Raw genomic sequence first — 14,785 nt, forward strand, 5'->3', positions numbered from 1 at the left:
CAAACCCGGCCCCCGAGTCAGCCCCGCCCACAACAACAAACCCCGCCCACAGCAAACCTCACCCGCCCCCGGTAACGGCGCCTTCCCCCCGTGACGTCACGGCCCGGTTTCGGTACGGCGGGACCCGAAAGAGAGAACGGCAGAGGCGGAACCCGCGGCCTTTATTGGGGGGAAGGGGGCCGGGGAGGGTCCCGAGGGCGCGGGGGCGGCGCTCCCGGTGGTCCCGGACGGTGGTCCCGGTGCTGGGGGGGGGGGGTTCCGGTGCTGAGGGAAGGTCCCGGTTGCGAAGGAAGGTCCCGGTGCTGGGGGAAGGTCCCGGTGCCGGGGGAGGGTCCCGGTGCTCGCGGCGGTCCCGGTTCACTCCTCCCGTTTCTTGTAGCTCTCCAGGTTGCCCAGCACCCAGGCGGCGGGGCCGAGGATGGACACGAACATGGCGATCAGGCCCACGGCGGTCTCCTGAGGGCGCGGCGCCGTTACTGCCCCGCCCGCCGCCAAGGTCACCCCGCCCGCCGGCCCCGCGCCCCCCGCGCGCCCCCCGCGCTCACCCCGGTGCCCACGGGGCTCTGCGGGGGCCCGGATCGGAGGCCGCGCGGGGCCGGGCCGGGCCGGGCCGCGGAGCGCAGGAGGGAGCGGGCGAGCGGCGCGGCGGGCGGCATGGCGGCGGCGCGATGTGGCGTCACTTCCGGCGCGCGCCGACGTCCTCGCGGCTGGACACGCCCCCTGAGCGCTGAACGCGCCCCCTAATTACCATAATGTATTCATACAGACCCTAGAACACGCCCCTCGCGCACAGACCACGCCCCTCTCGTATTTACCATAATACGTTCATAACCCGCCCTTCTCATTAGCATAACCCCGCCCCCAAGCACCACGGGCCGCTCGTTAAAGTTTCCTCATTATTTATTTCTCGCGTACAAACAAAACGGCTGAAAAAAAAAAAAAACCCAAACCAAAAAAAAAAGAGAAAGAAAAAAAAAACCCCAAAAATCAGCCCCCAAAAAAACCCATTTCCCCTTCCCGCCCCAAATCCCGCGGCGGCTGGGGAGGGAAGGGGGGTTGTCCCCGCCCCGGCGGTTTTCGGGGGGTTTTCGGGGGTTCAGTGGCAGCAGCCGGCGCAGGGCCCCCCCCCGGCGTGGGGGTCCCCGAAGCGGGTGCTGCGGCTCAGGATCTCGTAGGAGGAATCGTCCCCGCAGCAGCCGGACACGCTGGGGGACGTGGCGTCCACCTCGAACCTGGGGGGACACGGCGGGGGCACGGCGTCACCCCAAAACACCGCCGGCGTCACCCCAAAACACCGCCGGGGTCAGCCCAAACCCCCCAAACTCACCTGGAGTGTCACCTAAACCCCCCCCGCCAGTGTCACCCTGACAAAGAGCAAAATCTTCCCCAAAAAACACCTTGCCGGGAGAGGATGAACCCAAAAACCATACAACCCCCACGAATCTTCCCCAAAGCCACCCAGAAACCCCACGAACAACCTTTAAAAACCCACCAAAACAGCCAATTTCCCTACAAACCCCTTTCCAAACCCGTCCGGGGAGGGGCCGCCCCCCAAGCCGCGTGGCCGGGCGGGTTTTGGGGGGTGAATTTCGGGGGTCCCGAGCACCGACCCCCTGCCCCGAGCACCGCAACGACACCGGGGACATCACGGCGCCTCCCGCGGGGCTTTGGGTGTGTTTCGGGTTTGTTGGGGCGGGTTTGGGTTCGTTCAGGTTTGTTTTGAGTTTATTTTGGGTATTTTGGGTTTGTTTTGGGTGTTTTGGGTTTGTTCGGGGCGGGCAGCACTTACTGCAGGGCCTCGCGGAAGAACTGGAGGGCGCCGTGGTTGTGCTTGAACACGGTGAGCATCACCTTCTTCATCTGCGTGCTGGGCGGGGAGGGCCCCGCAGGGCGGGCTTTGAGCCCCGAAACGGCCGCAATTCGATCCCGAAAACTGCCCCCGGTCACCCCAAAACTGCCCCGAGTCACCCCAAAACTGCCCCGAGTGACCCCCAAAACTGCCCCGAGTGACCCCAAAAACTGCCCCGAGTGACCCCAAAACTGCCCCGAGTCACCCCAAAAACTGCCCCGAGTCACCCCCAGAACTGCCCCGAGTGACCCCCAAAACTGCCCCGAGTCACCCCAAAAACTGCCTCAAGTCACCTACAAAACTGCCCCGAGTGACCCCCAAAACCGCCTCCGGTCACCCCCAAAACTGCCCCAATTCAATCCCAAACTGTCGCGGTTTCACCCCAAAAACAGCCCCGATTCACCCTCAAAGTGTCCTGGTGTCACCCCAAACCCCCAATTCCCCCCAGACCCCTCAATTCCCCCCCAGACCCCCCAATTCCCCCCAGACCCCCCCATCTCACCTGTTGGCCACGAGCTGCAGGATCTGCAGCAGGAACTTGCCCAGCCCGCGCCGCCTCACTCGGCTCTCCAGCTGCACCTCATAGCTGGGGACCCAAAAACCCCAAAAACCCCAAAAACCCTCAGACTCCAGGGAAAAAAATCCCCAAACGGGGCAGAATTCACCCCAAAGCCCGCTCACCAGGGGAGCACAGAGAAAACCCCAAACGGGGCGGAATTCACCCCAAAGCCCGCTCACCAGTAGAGCACCTCGTCGCCACACTCGACGTCGAAGCGGAAGTGGGAGAAGGCCACGGGGCGGGCGCCGGCCTCGCGGGCCAGCAGGAACCAGGCGCGCTCGTCGCGCAGCTCCGCCCGCTTCTCCCGCTCCTTCCAGCCCCACTCGCTCTGCTCGTAGCTGGAACGGGGGAGATGAGGTCAGGGGGAGATTAGGGGGTTGGGGGGGAAACACGGGGTGTGGGGTGGGGGAAAATGGGATTTGGGAGAGGGGGAGCCAAGTGTGACAGCAGGGCGGGGCCAGGGCCAGGGCCAGGGCTAGGGATGGAGGACAGGGACAAGGGGCAGGGGACAGGAATAGGGACAGGGGCCAGGGCCACTCACAGGGTCTGCATGTTGGCCTTGGTGAGCTCGAAGGCCCAGTCCAGGGTCGGGGGGTCCAGGCCGGACCCGCGGCAGCACTCGATGGACACGTTCAGCCTGGGGACAGCACAGGGACACGGGTGACCCCGGGGCCGGGCTGGGGCCACCGGCGATGGCCTTGGGGACACTCCGGGGACACCCAAAGCAGCCCCGGGGACAGCGGGGACAGCGCGGGCGCGGCCCCAGCGCCGGCACTCACCCGTTCCTGTCGTACTTTTTGAAGACGGGGAAGGCCTCGAGGGGATCCCGGAGCTGGAAGAGACCAAAGAGCGGCCGCGCGCCAGCGGGGGGCGGTGCCGGGGGGCTTGGTCGCCGGGTCCGGCCGCTCGGTGCCCGCAGTTTCGCTCGCCACACTCACTTTGTTGGCGGCCTCGACCTTGGCGCAGACGGCGGCCATGGCCGCGCGCTCCTCCAGCCGCCGCTGCTTCTTCTCCTTGGCCCTGCTCGACTTCCTCTGGGGGACGGACCGAAACCGCGGGGCTTGACGCCGAACCCCGGGGATCCGCACCGACTCCCGGGGATCCGCACCGACTCCCGGGGATCCGCACCGACTCCCGGGGATCCGCACCGAATCCCGGGGATCCGCACTGAGTCCCGGGGATTGACACCGAGTCCCAGGGATTGACACCGAGTCCCAGGGATTGACACTGAGTCCCGGGGATTGACACCGATTCCCGGGGATCCGCACCAAATCCCGGGAATTCACACCGATTCCCAGGGCTTGACACTGAGTCCCGGGGATTGACACTGAAACCGCGGGGATTGACGCTGAACCCCAAGGGTTCACACCGTTACCCAGGGATCCGCACCGAATCCCAGGGATTGACACTGAATCCCGGGAATTCACACCAAAATCCCAGGAATTCACAGCAAATCCCAGGAATTCACACCAAAATCCATGGGAATTGACACCGAAACCCTGGGCATTGACACCGAATCCCAGGGAATTCACACCAAAATCCCAAGAATTCACACCAAAATCCCGGGAGTTCACACCAAATCCCGGGGACTGACACCGAATCCCGGGAGTTCACACCAAATCCCGGGGACTGACACCGAATCCCGGGTGTTCACACCAAATCCCGGGGACTGACACCGAATCCCCGGAGTTCACACCAAATCCTGGGGACTGACACCGAATCCCGGGAGTTCACACCAAATCCCGGGGATTGACACCGAATCCCGGGAGTTCACACCAAATCCCGGCCATCCCCATGGGAACCAAAGCTCGGCCCCAACCGGGAAAGTCCAGCCCCGAAATAACCAACGATCAATAACGATCCGCCGTCAGCGTGGAGCTGGAGGCGCGGTGTCAGGGAGCGCTTGGTCCCAAAGCCTTGGAGGGAAAAGGGATTTCGGGGATCAAATCCACGTTCGTTGTGCCCCTCTGCGGGGGTCTGCCTCAAAACCGCGGCGGTTTCAGGTGGGACAAGGAGCGGACGGCGAGCAGCCACGAAAAGTCGTGACTTTGGAGGGGTGTTCCCCAAATCCGAGGAGCCTGGCAGTAAAAATGGGGCGATTTTACCCAAAAGAAAGGATCCTGCTGGGATCCCTGCGGATCTCAGCTCGGGAGAGGAACTGGGATCATCCTGAGCTTCAGCTCCGGCAGAACGATGTGCAATTTACCCAAAACCAAAGAGCTGGCCGGAAAATCCAGGGGTTGGGCAGGAGGACAGGGCAAGCATCCCTCCGAAACCACATCTGTCGGTGGGTTTGGGGGGAAATTAGGGGGTTTTAGGGGAATTAAAGGGGTTTTGGGGGAATTAAAGGGGTTTTGGGGGAATTAAAGGCGCTTTGGGGGCCTGGAGCAGCCACCACCTGCTGCTGGCTGGGATGTGGATGTTAAAATCTCCACTTTAGGGTCGTTTTGGGGAGAAAACGTGGGAATTTTGCGGCTGTTGGACGGGACATCAGGTGTCTGGGGGAGCACAACCCCAAATTCTCCCTCAAATCCCCGATCAGCCCTGTCCACGCATCCCCGAATCGCCTCCAACGGCCCAAAACCCACCCACGGAGCCTCAAATCCACAGAAAAGTTCCACACTCGGCCGTGGGAACACCAAACTCTCAGCAAAGGCTCTAAAAACCCTCACGGAAGCCCCAAGAGCCTCAAACATCCCAAATCTCCTCAGGGCAGCATCCCGAGCCCTGGCGGAGGCACGAGCATCCTCCTGAGAGCCCCCAAGGACCTCAGACAACCCCCAAACCTGCGGCAAAGTCCCAGATCCCCAGAGAGGAGCCCCCGGTTCCCTCCGAGAGCCCCAAAGCCCCGTGAAAGGATCCCCAATCCCCTCTCGGCAGTCCCGGATCACCCTAAAGAGCCGCCCCATCCTCCGGGACGGTCCCAAACGCCCTCCCGGAACCCCGGCAAGGCCTCGCGGAGACCCCCGCCCTCTGGGACGACCCCAGGATCCCGGGCGGAACTCCCGTATCCCCTCGGGGCGACCCCAACCCCGCTGAGCGGCGCCGGGCAGGCCCCACCCCCGCGCTCCCTCCCCTCAGGCCGGGCCCCCGCGGGCGCGGCGCGGCCCCGCTCACCCCCATGATGGCGGCGGCGGCGGCTCCTGACGGCGCGGGGGGCGCGGGGGCTCTGAGGGGGCGCGCGCGGGGGGCGCGCTATTTGTACGGGGGGGGGGCGGGAAGGGGGCGGAGCGCCGAGCGCGCGAGCCCGCGGCCGGCGGCCGATGCGCAGGCGCGGAGGGGGAAAGGGGCGGGGCCAGAGGGGCGGTGGCGCGGGCGGGGCCGCGGCGCGTGCGCGGGAGGGGAGCGGGAAGGGCGGGGGGAGCGGGCGCGTGGCGGCGGCGCGGAGGCGCGAAGGCGGCTCGGCGCTGATTGGCTGAGAGCTGAGGGGGCGGGGCCGAGGGAGGCCACGCCCGGTGGGCTGAGGGGAGCGGAGCCGCCATTGTGGGACCGGGAGTGCCCGAGACCCGGTACGGCCTTGAACCGGTACCGGGGACCCCGGTACGGCCCCACAGGTCCCGGTACGGCCCCACAGATCCCGGTACGGCCCCACAGATCCCCGTATGGCCCCACAGATCCCGCTACGGCCCCACAGATCCCGGTACGGCCCCACAGATCCCGCTACGGCCCCACAGATCCCGGTACGGCCCCACAGATCCCGCTACGGCCCCACAGATCCCGGTACGGCCCCACAGATCCCGCTATGGCCTTGAACCGGTACCGGAGACCCCGGTACGGCCCCACAGATCCCGGTACGGCCCCACAGATCCCCGTATGGCCCCACAGATCCCGCTACGGCCCCACAGATCCCGCTACGGCCCCACAGATCCCGCTATGGCCTTGAACCGGTACCGGAGACCCCGGTACGGCCCCACAGATCCCGGTACGGCCCCACAGATCCTGGTATGGACTGACAGACTCCAGTGTGCCAAGTACCCCTGCCCCATAGCACTCGGTCTGCCCTATAGCCCTGCCCCACAGCCCTGATCCAGCCCCGTGCCCTCCCGCAATGGGGTCACCCCACAGGAGCAGAGGGGCACCCCCAGATGGAGGGTGGGGATCCCCATGGGCCCCACAGAGCAGGGGGAATCTCAGCCCCACAGACACCAGCCAAGCCCATAACAGCCCCTGGAGCCCCAGCCCCATAGAGGGACAGACCCCAGCCCCACACAGGGACAGACCCCGGCCCCACAGAGGGACAGACCCCGGCCCCACACAGGGACAGACCCCGGCCCCACACGGGGACAGACCGCGGCCCCACATGGGGACAGACCCCGGCCCCATAGAGGGACAGACCCCGGCCCCACACAGGGACAGACCCCGGCCCCACACGGGGACAGACCGCGGCCCCACATGGGGACAGACCCCGGCCCCATAGAGGGACAGACCCCGGCCCCACACAGGGACAGACCCCGGCCCCACACGGGGACAGACCGCGGCCCCACATGGGGACAGACCCCGGCCCCATAGAGGGACAGACCCCGGCCCCACACAGGGACAGACCCCGGCCCCATAGAGGGACAGACCCCGGCCCCACACGGGGACAGACCCCGGCCCCATAGAGGGACAGACCCCGGCCCCACACGGGGACAGACCCCGGCCCCACAGAGGGACAGACCCCGGCCCCATAGAGGGACAGACCCCGGCCCCACACGGGGACAGACCCCGGCCCCACACAGGGATAGACCCCGGCCCCACATGGGGACAGACCCCGGCCCCACACGGGGACAGACCGCGGCCCCACATGGGGACAGACCCCAGCCCCACACAGGGACAGACCCCGGCCCCACACAGGGACAGACCCCGGCCCCACACGGGGACAGACCCCGGCCCCATAGAGGGACAGACCCCAGCCCCACACGGGGACAGACCCCGGCCCCACAGAGGGACAGACCCCGGCCCCACACAGGGACAGACCCCGGCCCCACAGAGGGACAGACCCCGGCCCCACACAGGGATAGACCCCGGCCCCACATGGGGACAGACCCCAGCCCCACACGGGGACAGACCCCAGCCCCATAGAGGGACAGACCCCAGCCCCACACAGAGCCAGGCCCCACTCCCACAGCCGCCCCACAGCCCCATCACAGCCCCCTGACCCTCCCCAGCCCCACAGCAGCTCCGACCCCCAGCCCACATCCCCCCTGACCCCCCATCGCCCCATCGTCCCCCGGCCCTTTGTTCCCGCAGCCCCCGGGGAGGCTCCGAGCCCCGGGGCTGCCCCCCCGATCCCCCCGAGCCCCCCGATCCCCCCGGGCCCCCCGGGCCCCCCCCGAGCCCCCCGAGGCGGCGCGGAGGGGTACGGGGGGCGGGGGGGCCGTGCTGAGGCCGGGGGAGAGCTGGAACTACTTTGGCACCGGGAGGCGGCGGCGGCGGCCGGCGGCGCTTTGTGCGGGCTCGGCGGGCTCGGGACCCCCGGCCGGGACCCCTCCCCTAAAAAACCGCCCCCCCCCCCGGCCCGGGGGTGCTCCTCCTTTGGGGGAGGGACCCTCCCCGCCTCCTCCTCCCCCCCCCCCGGTCCCCGAACCCCCCACGCCCCCTCCCCAAAATCCCCCCGCGCTCGGGGGTGAAGTTTGGCCGGGGGGGGGGTCCCGGGGCCCGGCCCCTCCGGCGCGGGGACCCCCGGGGGGCTCGGGGGGGTTTCCCCGCGCCGCCCCCGCGCCGGGCGATGCCGTCGGTGATGGAGAAGCCCTCGGGGATCCTGTCCCGCAGCCGCGCCAAGGCGGGGGGCGCCGCGGGGCCCCCCCACTCCGAGGACGAGGCCAGCGAGGACGAGCACGCCCACGGTGAGTGACCCCCCACCCCACCCCAAAAAACCCCCGCGACAACCCCCCCCGCGCACCTGCGAGCCCCCGGTGTGAGCCCCCCCAGCCCCCGCGGCGTTGGGGGACACCGCGTTGTCCCCACGTGGGTATTTGGGTTATCTGGGGGGGGCGAGGCGCTGGCGTCACCCCCCGGCCCCCCCGCGGGGTTTGGGACACACGGGGACATGGTGGGCTGGGGGGGAACAAAGCCCCGTGTCCCCATTGTCCCCGGCCGCGTGTGCGCGCCCGCAGCTTTGTTCTCCCGCGGGGAGGGGGCCCGGCCGCGCCCCCCCGGCTGGCAGCCCCCCCCGGCCGGGGCCCCCCCGGTAACCCCCGGCCCCCCGCAGACAGCATGATCCGGGTGGGGGCCGACTACCAGGCGGTGATCCCCGACTGCAAACCAGGTACGGGGGCTCAGGGAGGGGTCCGGGGGGCTTTGGGGGGTGTCCCCCCCCGGTGTGACCCCCTGTGCCCCCCCAGAGAGCCCCGCCCGCTACAGCAACAAGGAGCTCAAGGGGATGTTGGTGTGGGCCCCCAACCACTGCGTGTCCGACGCCAAGCGTGAGCGAAGCCCGCACGTCGGGGGGGCGGGGGGGCCTTGGGGTGCCCCCGAGCCCTCCCCGCGCCCCTCGGTGCCCCCCAAGCCCCCCGACACCCCCAGCTGCTCCTTGACCCCCGGCCCCTCCTTCATACCCCAAACCTCCCCTTTCCCCCGACTTCTAACTGCCCTTTTTACCCCTCAAACTCCTCCTTTACCCTCCTAACCCCCCAGAACCCCCCCAAACCTCCCAAACCCCCCAAACCCCTCACTGCCCCCCAAACCCCCTCCCCACAGTGGACAGGTACATCGCCATGGCCAAGGACAAGCACGGCTACAACATCGAGCAGGTACCGGGTCCCCCTCCCCACAAAACACCCCCAAACCCCCCCTGAGCCCCCTGGGGCACCCCAAACCCCCCCTGAGCCCCCAAACCTCCCCCCCGACCCCCCTGAGCCCCCAACCCCCCGTGCCCCCGGCAGGCGCTGGGCATGCTGCTGTGGCACAAACACGACGTGGAGAAGTCCTTGGCCGACCTGGCCAACTTCACGCCGTTCCCGGACGAGTGGACGGTGGAGGACAAGGTGCTCTTCGAGCAGGCCTTCAGCTTCCACGGCAAGAGCTTCGCCCGCATCCAGCAGATGGTGAGGGGCGCCCGGAGCGCGCCCGGGTCCGCGGGGGCAGAGCCCTGCCCGGGCGGCTCCGCGCCGGCCGCTCCCCGGGGACCTCTGGGTGCTCTTTGCCTTTGGGGGACGTTTTGGGGACCCCGGGCTGCTTTTGGGAGGCTTCTTTGGGGGCTTTTTGGGGGGCTTTTTTGGGATTTTTGGGGGGGCTTTTTTTGGCTTTTTTGGGGGCTTGTTTTGATTTCTTGGGATTTTTGGGGGGCTCGTTTTGATTCCTTGGCATTTTTGGGGGCTCGTTTTGATTTTCTGGGTTTTTTGTGGCTTGTTTTGAGCTTTATTGGGCTGTTTTGGGGATTGTTTGGGTTTCGGAAGGCCCTGCGGGGTCACTGTGGTGCCACCCCCGACCCCCCCAGGGGTTGGTACATCCCAGGCTCTGTTGCCCCCCGCCCGGCAGGTGGTACCTCCCCCATTTCGGGGGTCCCCCTGATTTTAGGGTCCCGACCCCCCCGTCTTTCGGCTCTCCCCAGGATTCCCCTCCCCGTTGCTGGGGGTTCCTGCGGCTCCGTTTTTCGGGCTTTTCCCTTTTTTTGGGCGTTTGTTCCCCAGTCTCGGGGGCTTCCCGCACCTTGTCCCCCCATTTACGGGGCACCGCCCTCCCTTCCCTTCACCTCTGACCCCAACCCCCGTGTGCCCCCCAGCTCCCGGACAAGCTCATCCCCAGCCTGGTCAAGTATTATTATTCCTGGAAGAAAACCCGGAGCCGCACGAGCGTCATGGACCGGCAGGCCCGGCGCCTGCTGGGCCGCCGCGACCGCGACGACAGGTCTGGGGCCCAAAACCCCCCAAAACCGCCCTGAAATACCCCAAAGACCCCCAAAACCCACCCTGAAACACCCCAAAACCCCCCAAACCGCCCTGAACCCCCCCAAACCCCCCGAACCCCCACCCCACCTCTGGCCCCGCAGCAACGACGAGACCGACGAGCAGCGACCCGGCCCCGGGGGGGACGAGGAGCCCGCGGAGCCCAAAAGAGAGGTCGGGGGGGTTTGGGGGGCACCGGGGGGTTTGGGGGGCACCGGGGGGTCTGGGGGGCACCCGGCGGCTTTGGGGCGTTGTTTGCAAGGGCGGGGTGACCAGTAAAGGGAGAAGTCCCCTCCCAATGGGCCCAGACCCCCCAAAAATGGGGGCGAGTCCCTAAAGACCAGCGGGGGGGGAACTCTAAAGATGCTTCGGGACCCCCAAAACTTGGGGGAATCTTTGGGAAGGGGGGGGACCCTGAAAACAACGAGGGGGAGCCGGGGGGGCGTCGGCAGACCCCAAAAATGGGGAAAAAACCCCCAAAAATGGGGGAAAAACCCAAAATTGGGGAAAAAAAACCCAAAAATGGGGAAAAACCCCCAAAAATGAGGAAAAACTCCAAAATTGGGAAAAAAAACCCCCAAAAATGGGGAGGGGGGCCACCCTCTGCTGGGCGGGGGGAGCAGCGCGGGACGTACCCAACTCGGGGCGGGGGCGGCCAGGGGTCCCCGCCGCCGTGGCAATTGCCTCGCGAGCCGGCCGATGAGCGCGGCGGGTTAATCGGCGCCCCGCGGCAGGCCCGGGCCGCGCCCCGCAGGGAGCCGCAGTACCGGCAGCACGGCCCGGGCCGGCAGCGCCGCCGCCCCCCCCGCGGGATGCGCCTGAGCCGCGAGGACGTGGCCGAGGTCACGGCCAACCCCGACCTGGGCGCGCGGGCCCTGCGCCAGCTGGACTGCCAGCTGGTGGCCCTCAAACGGCAGGTAACCCCCGACACGGCCCCGGGGCCCCAGAAACCACCCTGGGGCCCCGAAACGGCCCCGGAGCCCCAAATCCTGACCCGGACACCCCAAATCCCGCCCTGAACCCACCCTGAACACCCCGGGGACACCCAAAACCACCCTGAACCCCCCTGACCCATCTGGGAACACCCAAACCCCCCCCGGGGACACCCAGACCCCCCGGGGACACCCAAACCCCCCCTGGGGACACCCAGACCCCCCGGGGACACCCAAACCCCCCCCGGGGACACCCAGACCCTCCTGGGGACACCCAGACCCCCCGGGGACACCCAGACCCCCCTGGGGACACCCAAACCCCCCCTGGGGACACCCAAACCCCCCTGGGGACACCGGGACACCCAAACCCCCCCGGGGACACCCAAACCCCCCCGGGGACACCCAGGCCCCCCCGGCACGGGGTGACCCACTGCCGCCCCTCACTGCCCGCAGGTTCAGCGCATCAAGCAGATCAACAGCGGCCTGAGGCAGGCGCTGGACGGGGGCCTGGAGGGGCTGCGGCCGCCCGAGGTGGGTCCCTGGCGGCCGCCGTGGCCCCTCGGGGGCCGGGCCCGGCCCAGGGCGTCGCAGCAGCTCCCGGCCGCGTCCCCCCGTCCCCAACGTCACCTCCCGTCCCCCCAGGGCAACAGCAAGTTCAGCTCCCGCTGGACAACGGATGAGCAGCTGCTGGTGGTGCAGGGTGAGCGTCCGCCCTCGTTAGCTTAATTAACCTCGCTGGGCCCCTGTCGGCTGTCCCCACTGTGCCTGTCCCCACAGTGCCTGTCCCTGTCCTGTCACTGTCCCTGTCCCCACTGCCACTGTGCTTGTCCCTCACTATGCCTGTCCCCACTGTCACTGTCCTCACTGTCACTGTCCCTGTTCCCACTGTGCTCTACTTGTCCTTGTCCTGTCCTGTCCCCTCCTGTCCCCTGTCCCTGTCCCTGTCCCCTCCTGTCCCCGTCCCCTCCTGTCCCCTCCTGTCCCTGTCCTGACCTGTCCCCTGTCCCCTGTCCCTGTCCCCTGTCCCCTGTCCCCGTCCCTGTCCCCTGTCCCCTGTCCCTGTCCCTGTCCCCTGTCCCTGTCCCTGTCCCTGTCCCTGTCCCCTGTCCCTGTCCCCTGTCCCTGTCCCTGTCCCTGTCCCTGTCCCCTGTCCCTGTCCCCTCCCCGTCCCTGTCCCCTCCCTGTTCCCCCCGTCCCCGTCCCGCCGTGACTGTGGCGCTCCCGCCCAGCCCTGCGCCGTTACGGCCGCGATTTCCCGGCGGTGGCGGCCGTGCTGGGGAACAAGACGGCGGCTCAGGTCCGGAGCTTCGTGCTGGGCCCGCGGCGCCGCCCGGGGCTGGAGCGGCTCCTGCGGGAGCCCCGGGGCCGGGGGGAGCCGCCCGCGCCCCGCCGCGGCCGGGAGGAGGAGGAGGAGGAGGAGGAGGAGGAGGAGGTGAGCCAGGGCCGGGGAGGGGCTCCGCTGCTCCCGCGCCCAGTCCCGGGCCTGGCCCCGCCCCGCCCGCGCGAGGGCCCCGCCCAATCGATCCATCGATCGATTGATCGATCGCTGATCCTACCCCAGTCAATCCATCAATCATTGATCCTACCCCAATCAGTCCATCAATCGCTGATCCTACCCCAATCAATCAATCAATCAATCATCGATCCTACCCCAGTCAATCCATCAATCCATCGATCGATCGCTGATCCTACCCCAGTCAATCCATCAATCATCGATCCTACCCCAATCCATCAATCAATTGATCATTGATCCGACCCCAGTCAATCCATCAATCATTGATCCTACCCCAATCAATCCATCGATCAGTCGCTGATCCTACCCCAGTCAATCAATCACACCCCAATCAATGACCCTACCCCAATCAATCAATCAATCACACCCCAATCAATCAATGGCCATGCCCCACCCACACAACAGCCCCGCCCAATCCAGCCCTGGCACTGCCCCTCCCCCCGTGCCCCCCCCTTCTCAAACCCAGGTGTGTTCCTGGACTTGGTCACACCCCAGAGATGTCCAGCCCCGCCCATTCCAGCCACGCCCTGCCCCCACCCAATCCCAGCCTGCCCATTCCAGCCCCACCCAATCCCAGCCCTGCCCATTCCAGCCGCACCCAGCCCCACCCAATTCCAGCCCCGCCCATTCCAGCCACGCCCTGGCCCCACCCAATCCCAGCCCCGCCCATTCCAGCCACACCCAATCCCAGCCCCGCCCATTCCAGCCCCACCTCTCTCTCCACAGGTGCAGATCACGGGCGTGTCCCACCCGGCCCCGCCCCCACCGCCCTCCTCGGCCCCGCCCCCCTCGCGCCCACCAGCCCCGCCTCCGCTGCTGCGCCCGGCCCCGCCCCCGGCCCCGCCCCCGGCGCTCCCGCGGCCGCTGCCGCCCCTCCAGCCCGGCCGGGCCCCGCCCCCTCTGCTCCGCCCCGGTCACGCCCCTGCCGCCAGGCCACGCCCCCCGGCGGCCGGCCACGCCCCACCCCGCTGAGCGCCCCCTGGGGGGCCGGAGGAGCGGGGGGGTCCCGGGGGCCCCGTTTGCAATAAAAGTATTTTACTACAGAGGCCGCGAGTGCGGGGACTGGGGGGACTGGGAGCACTGGTCTGCACTGCGAGCACTGGTCTGCACTGGGAGCACTGGTCTGTACTGGGAGCACTGGTCTGCACTGGGAGCACAGGTTTATACTGGGAGCACTGGTCTGTACTGGGAGCCCAGGTCTGCACTGGGAGCACTGGTCTGTACTGGGAGCCCAGGTCTGCACTGGGAGCACTGGTCTGTACTGGGAGCCCAGGTCTGCACTGGGAGCACTGGTCTGTACTGGGAGCCCAGGTCTGCACTGGGAGCACTGGTCTGTACTGGGAGCACTGGTCTGCACTGGGAGCACAGGTTTATACTGGGAGCACTGGTCTGTACTGGGAGCCCAGGTCTGCACTGGGAGCACTGGTCTGTACTGGGAGCCCAGGTCTGCACTGGGAGCACTGGTCTGTACTGGGAGCCCAGGTCTGCACTGGGAGCACTGGTCTGTACTGGGAGCACAGGTTTATACTGGGAGCCCAGGTCTGCACTGGGAGCACTGGTCTGCACTGGGAGCACTGGTCTGTACTGGGAGCCCAGGTCTGCACTGGGAGCACTGGTCTGCACTGGGAGCACTGGTCTGTACTGGGAGCACTGGTCTGCACTGGGCACGGGGCTCGGGCAGGACCCCCATTCATCACCTGGAGGTCGCGGATCTTTCTGGAAAGTTTTTAATTAGAACCTGGAAAATCCACCGCAGAGGGGGCGTGGCCTGGATTTGCCCCTCCCCCGGAGTGTCCCCGCCCCATGGGCGGTGCCCGGGGCGGGGCTACAGCAGGACAAAAAACGGGGGAGGGGGGAGGGGACGCCCCACCCCCAGCCCGGAGCCACCCCCGGCAGCAGCAGCGCCCCCGCCCCTCCCCCCCCCGGGGCCTCCCTGAGTGCGGGGGGAGGGGACAGCCCTGTCCCCGAGGGGGGAGGGGCGGGGGACAGCCCCGCCCCCCTTAAGGCCGCCCCGGGGGAGCCCCCGACTGTCCCGTGTCCCCGCATAAGGCTCAGGGACACCCCGGG

General features: G+C 67.8%; 2 protein-coding genes and 1 long non-coding RNA gene across 3 annotated transcripts; 1 reads left to right on the forward strand and 2 right to left on the reverse strand.

The window, feature by feature from the left end:
* Positions 1 to 142: 142 nt before the first annotated feature.
* Positions 143 to 705, reverse strand: LOC136304701 (uncharacterized). Its single transcript, XR_010724748.1, has 2 exons — positions 546 to 705; positions 143 to 456 (listed from the first exon to the last, which is right to left on the reverse strand). It is a non-coding gene; the product is annotated as an uncharacterized lncRNA (long non-coding RNA).
* Positions 706 to 882: 177 nt separating this feature from the next.
* NAA40 (N-alpha-acetyltransferase 40, NatD catalytic subunit) lies at positions 883 to 5,614 on the reverse strand. Its single transcript, XM_066208186.1, has 8 exons — positions 5,526 to 5,614; positions 3,347 to 3,442; positions 3,188 to 3,240; positions 2,950 to 3,045; positions 2,588 to 2,746; positions 2,352 to 2,435; positions 1,790 to 1,867; positions 883 to 1,232 (listed from the first exon to the last, which is right to left on the reverse strand). Exons 1-8 carry the CDS (start codon positions 5,529 to 5,531, stop codon positions 1,097 to 1,099), a joined length of 708 nt encoding a protein of 235 aa, XP_066064283.1. The 5' UTR covers positions 5,532 to 5,614; the 3' UTR covers positions 883 to 1,096.
* Positions 5,615 to 8,092: 2,478 nt separating this feature from the next.
* Positions 8,093 to 13,690, forward strand: RCOR2 (REST corepressor 2). The gene is made up of 12 exons (XM_066208177.1): positions 8,093 to 8,233; positions 8,599 to 8,655; positions 8,732 to 8,812; positions 9,087 to 9,139; positions 9,272 to 9,433; positions 10,111 to 10,235; positions 10,378 to 10,447; positions 10,966 to 11,190; positions 11,659 to 11,736; positions 11,848 to 11,905; positions 12,435 to 12,502; positions 13,445 to 13,690. The coding sequence occupies exons 1-12, from the start codon at positions 8,116 to 8,118 to the stop codon at positions 13,688 to 13,690; spliced, it is 1,341 nt and encodes a 446-aa protein (XP_066064274.1). The 5' UTR covers positions 8,093 to 8,115.
* The last annotated feature ends 1,095 nt before the right edge of the window (positions 13,691 to 14,785 follow it).

Source organism: Chamaea fasciata, unplaced genomic scaffold (genome assembly GCF_029207755.1).
Source record: "Chamaea fasciata isolate MVZ Bird 193981 ecotype frontalis unplaced genomic scaffold, bChaFas1.0.hap1 SCAF_148, whole genome shotgun sequence".
In the NCBI taxonomy this organism is placed as follows: Eukaryota; Metazoa; Chordata; class Aves; order Passeriformes; family Sylviidae; genus Chamaea; species Chamaea fasciata.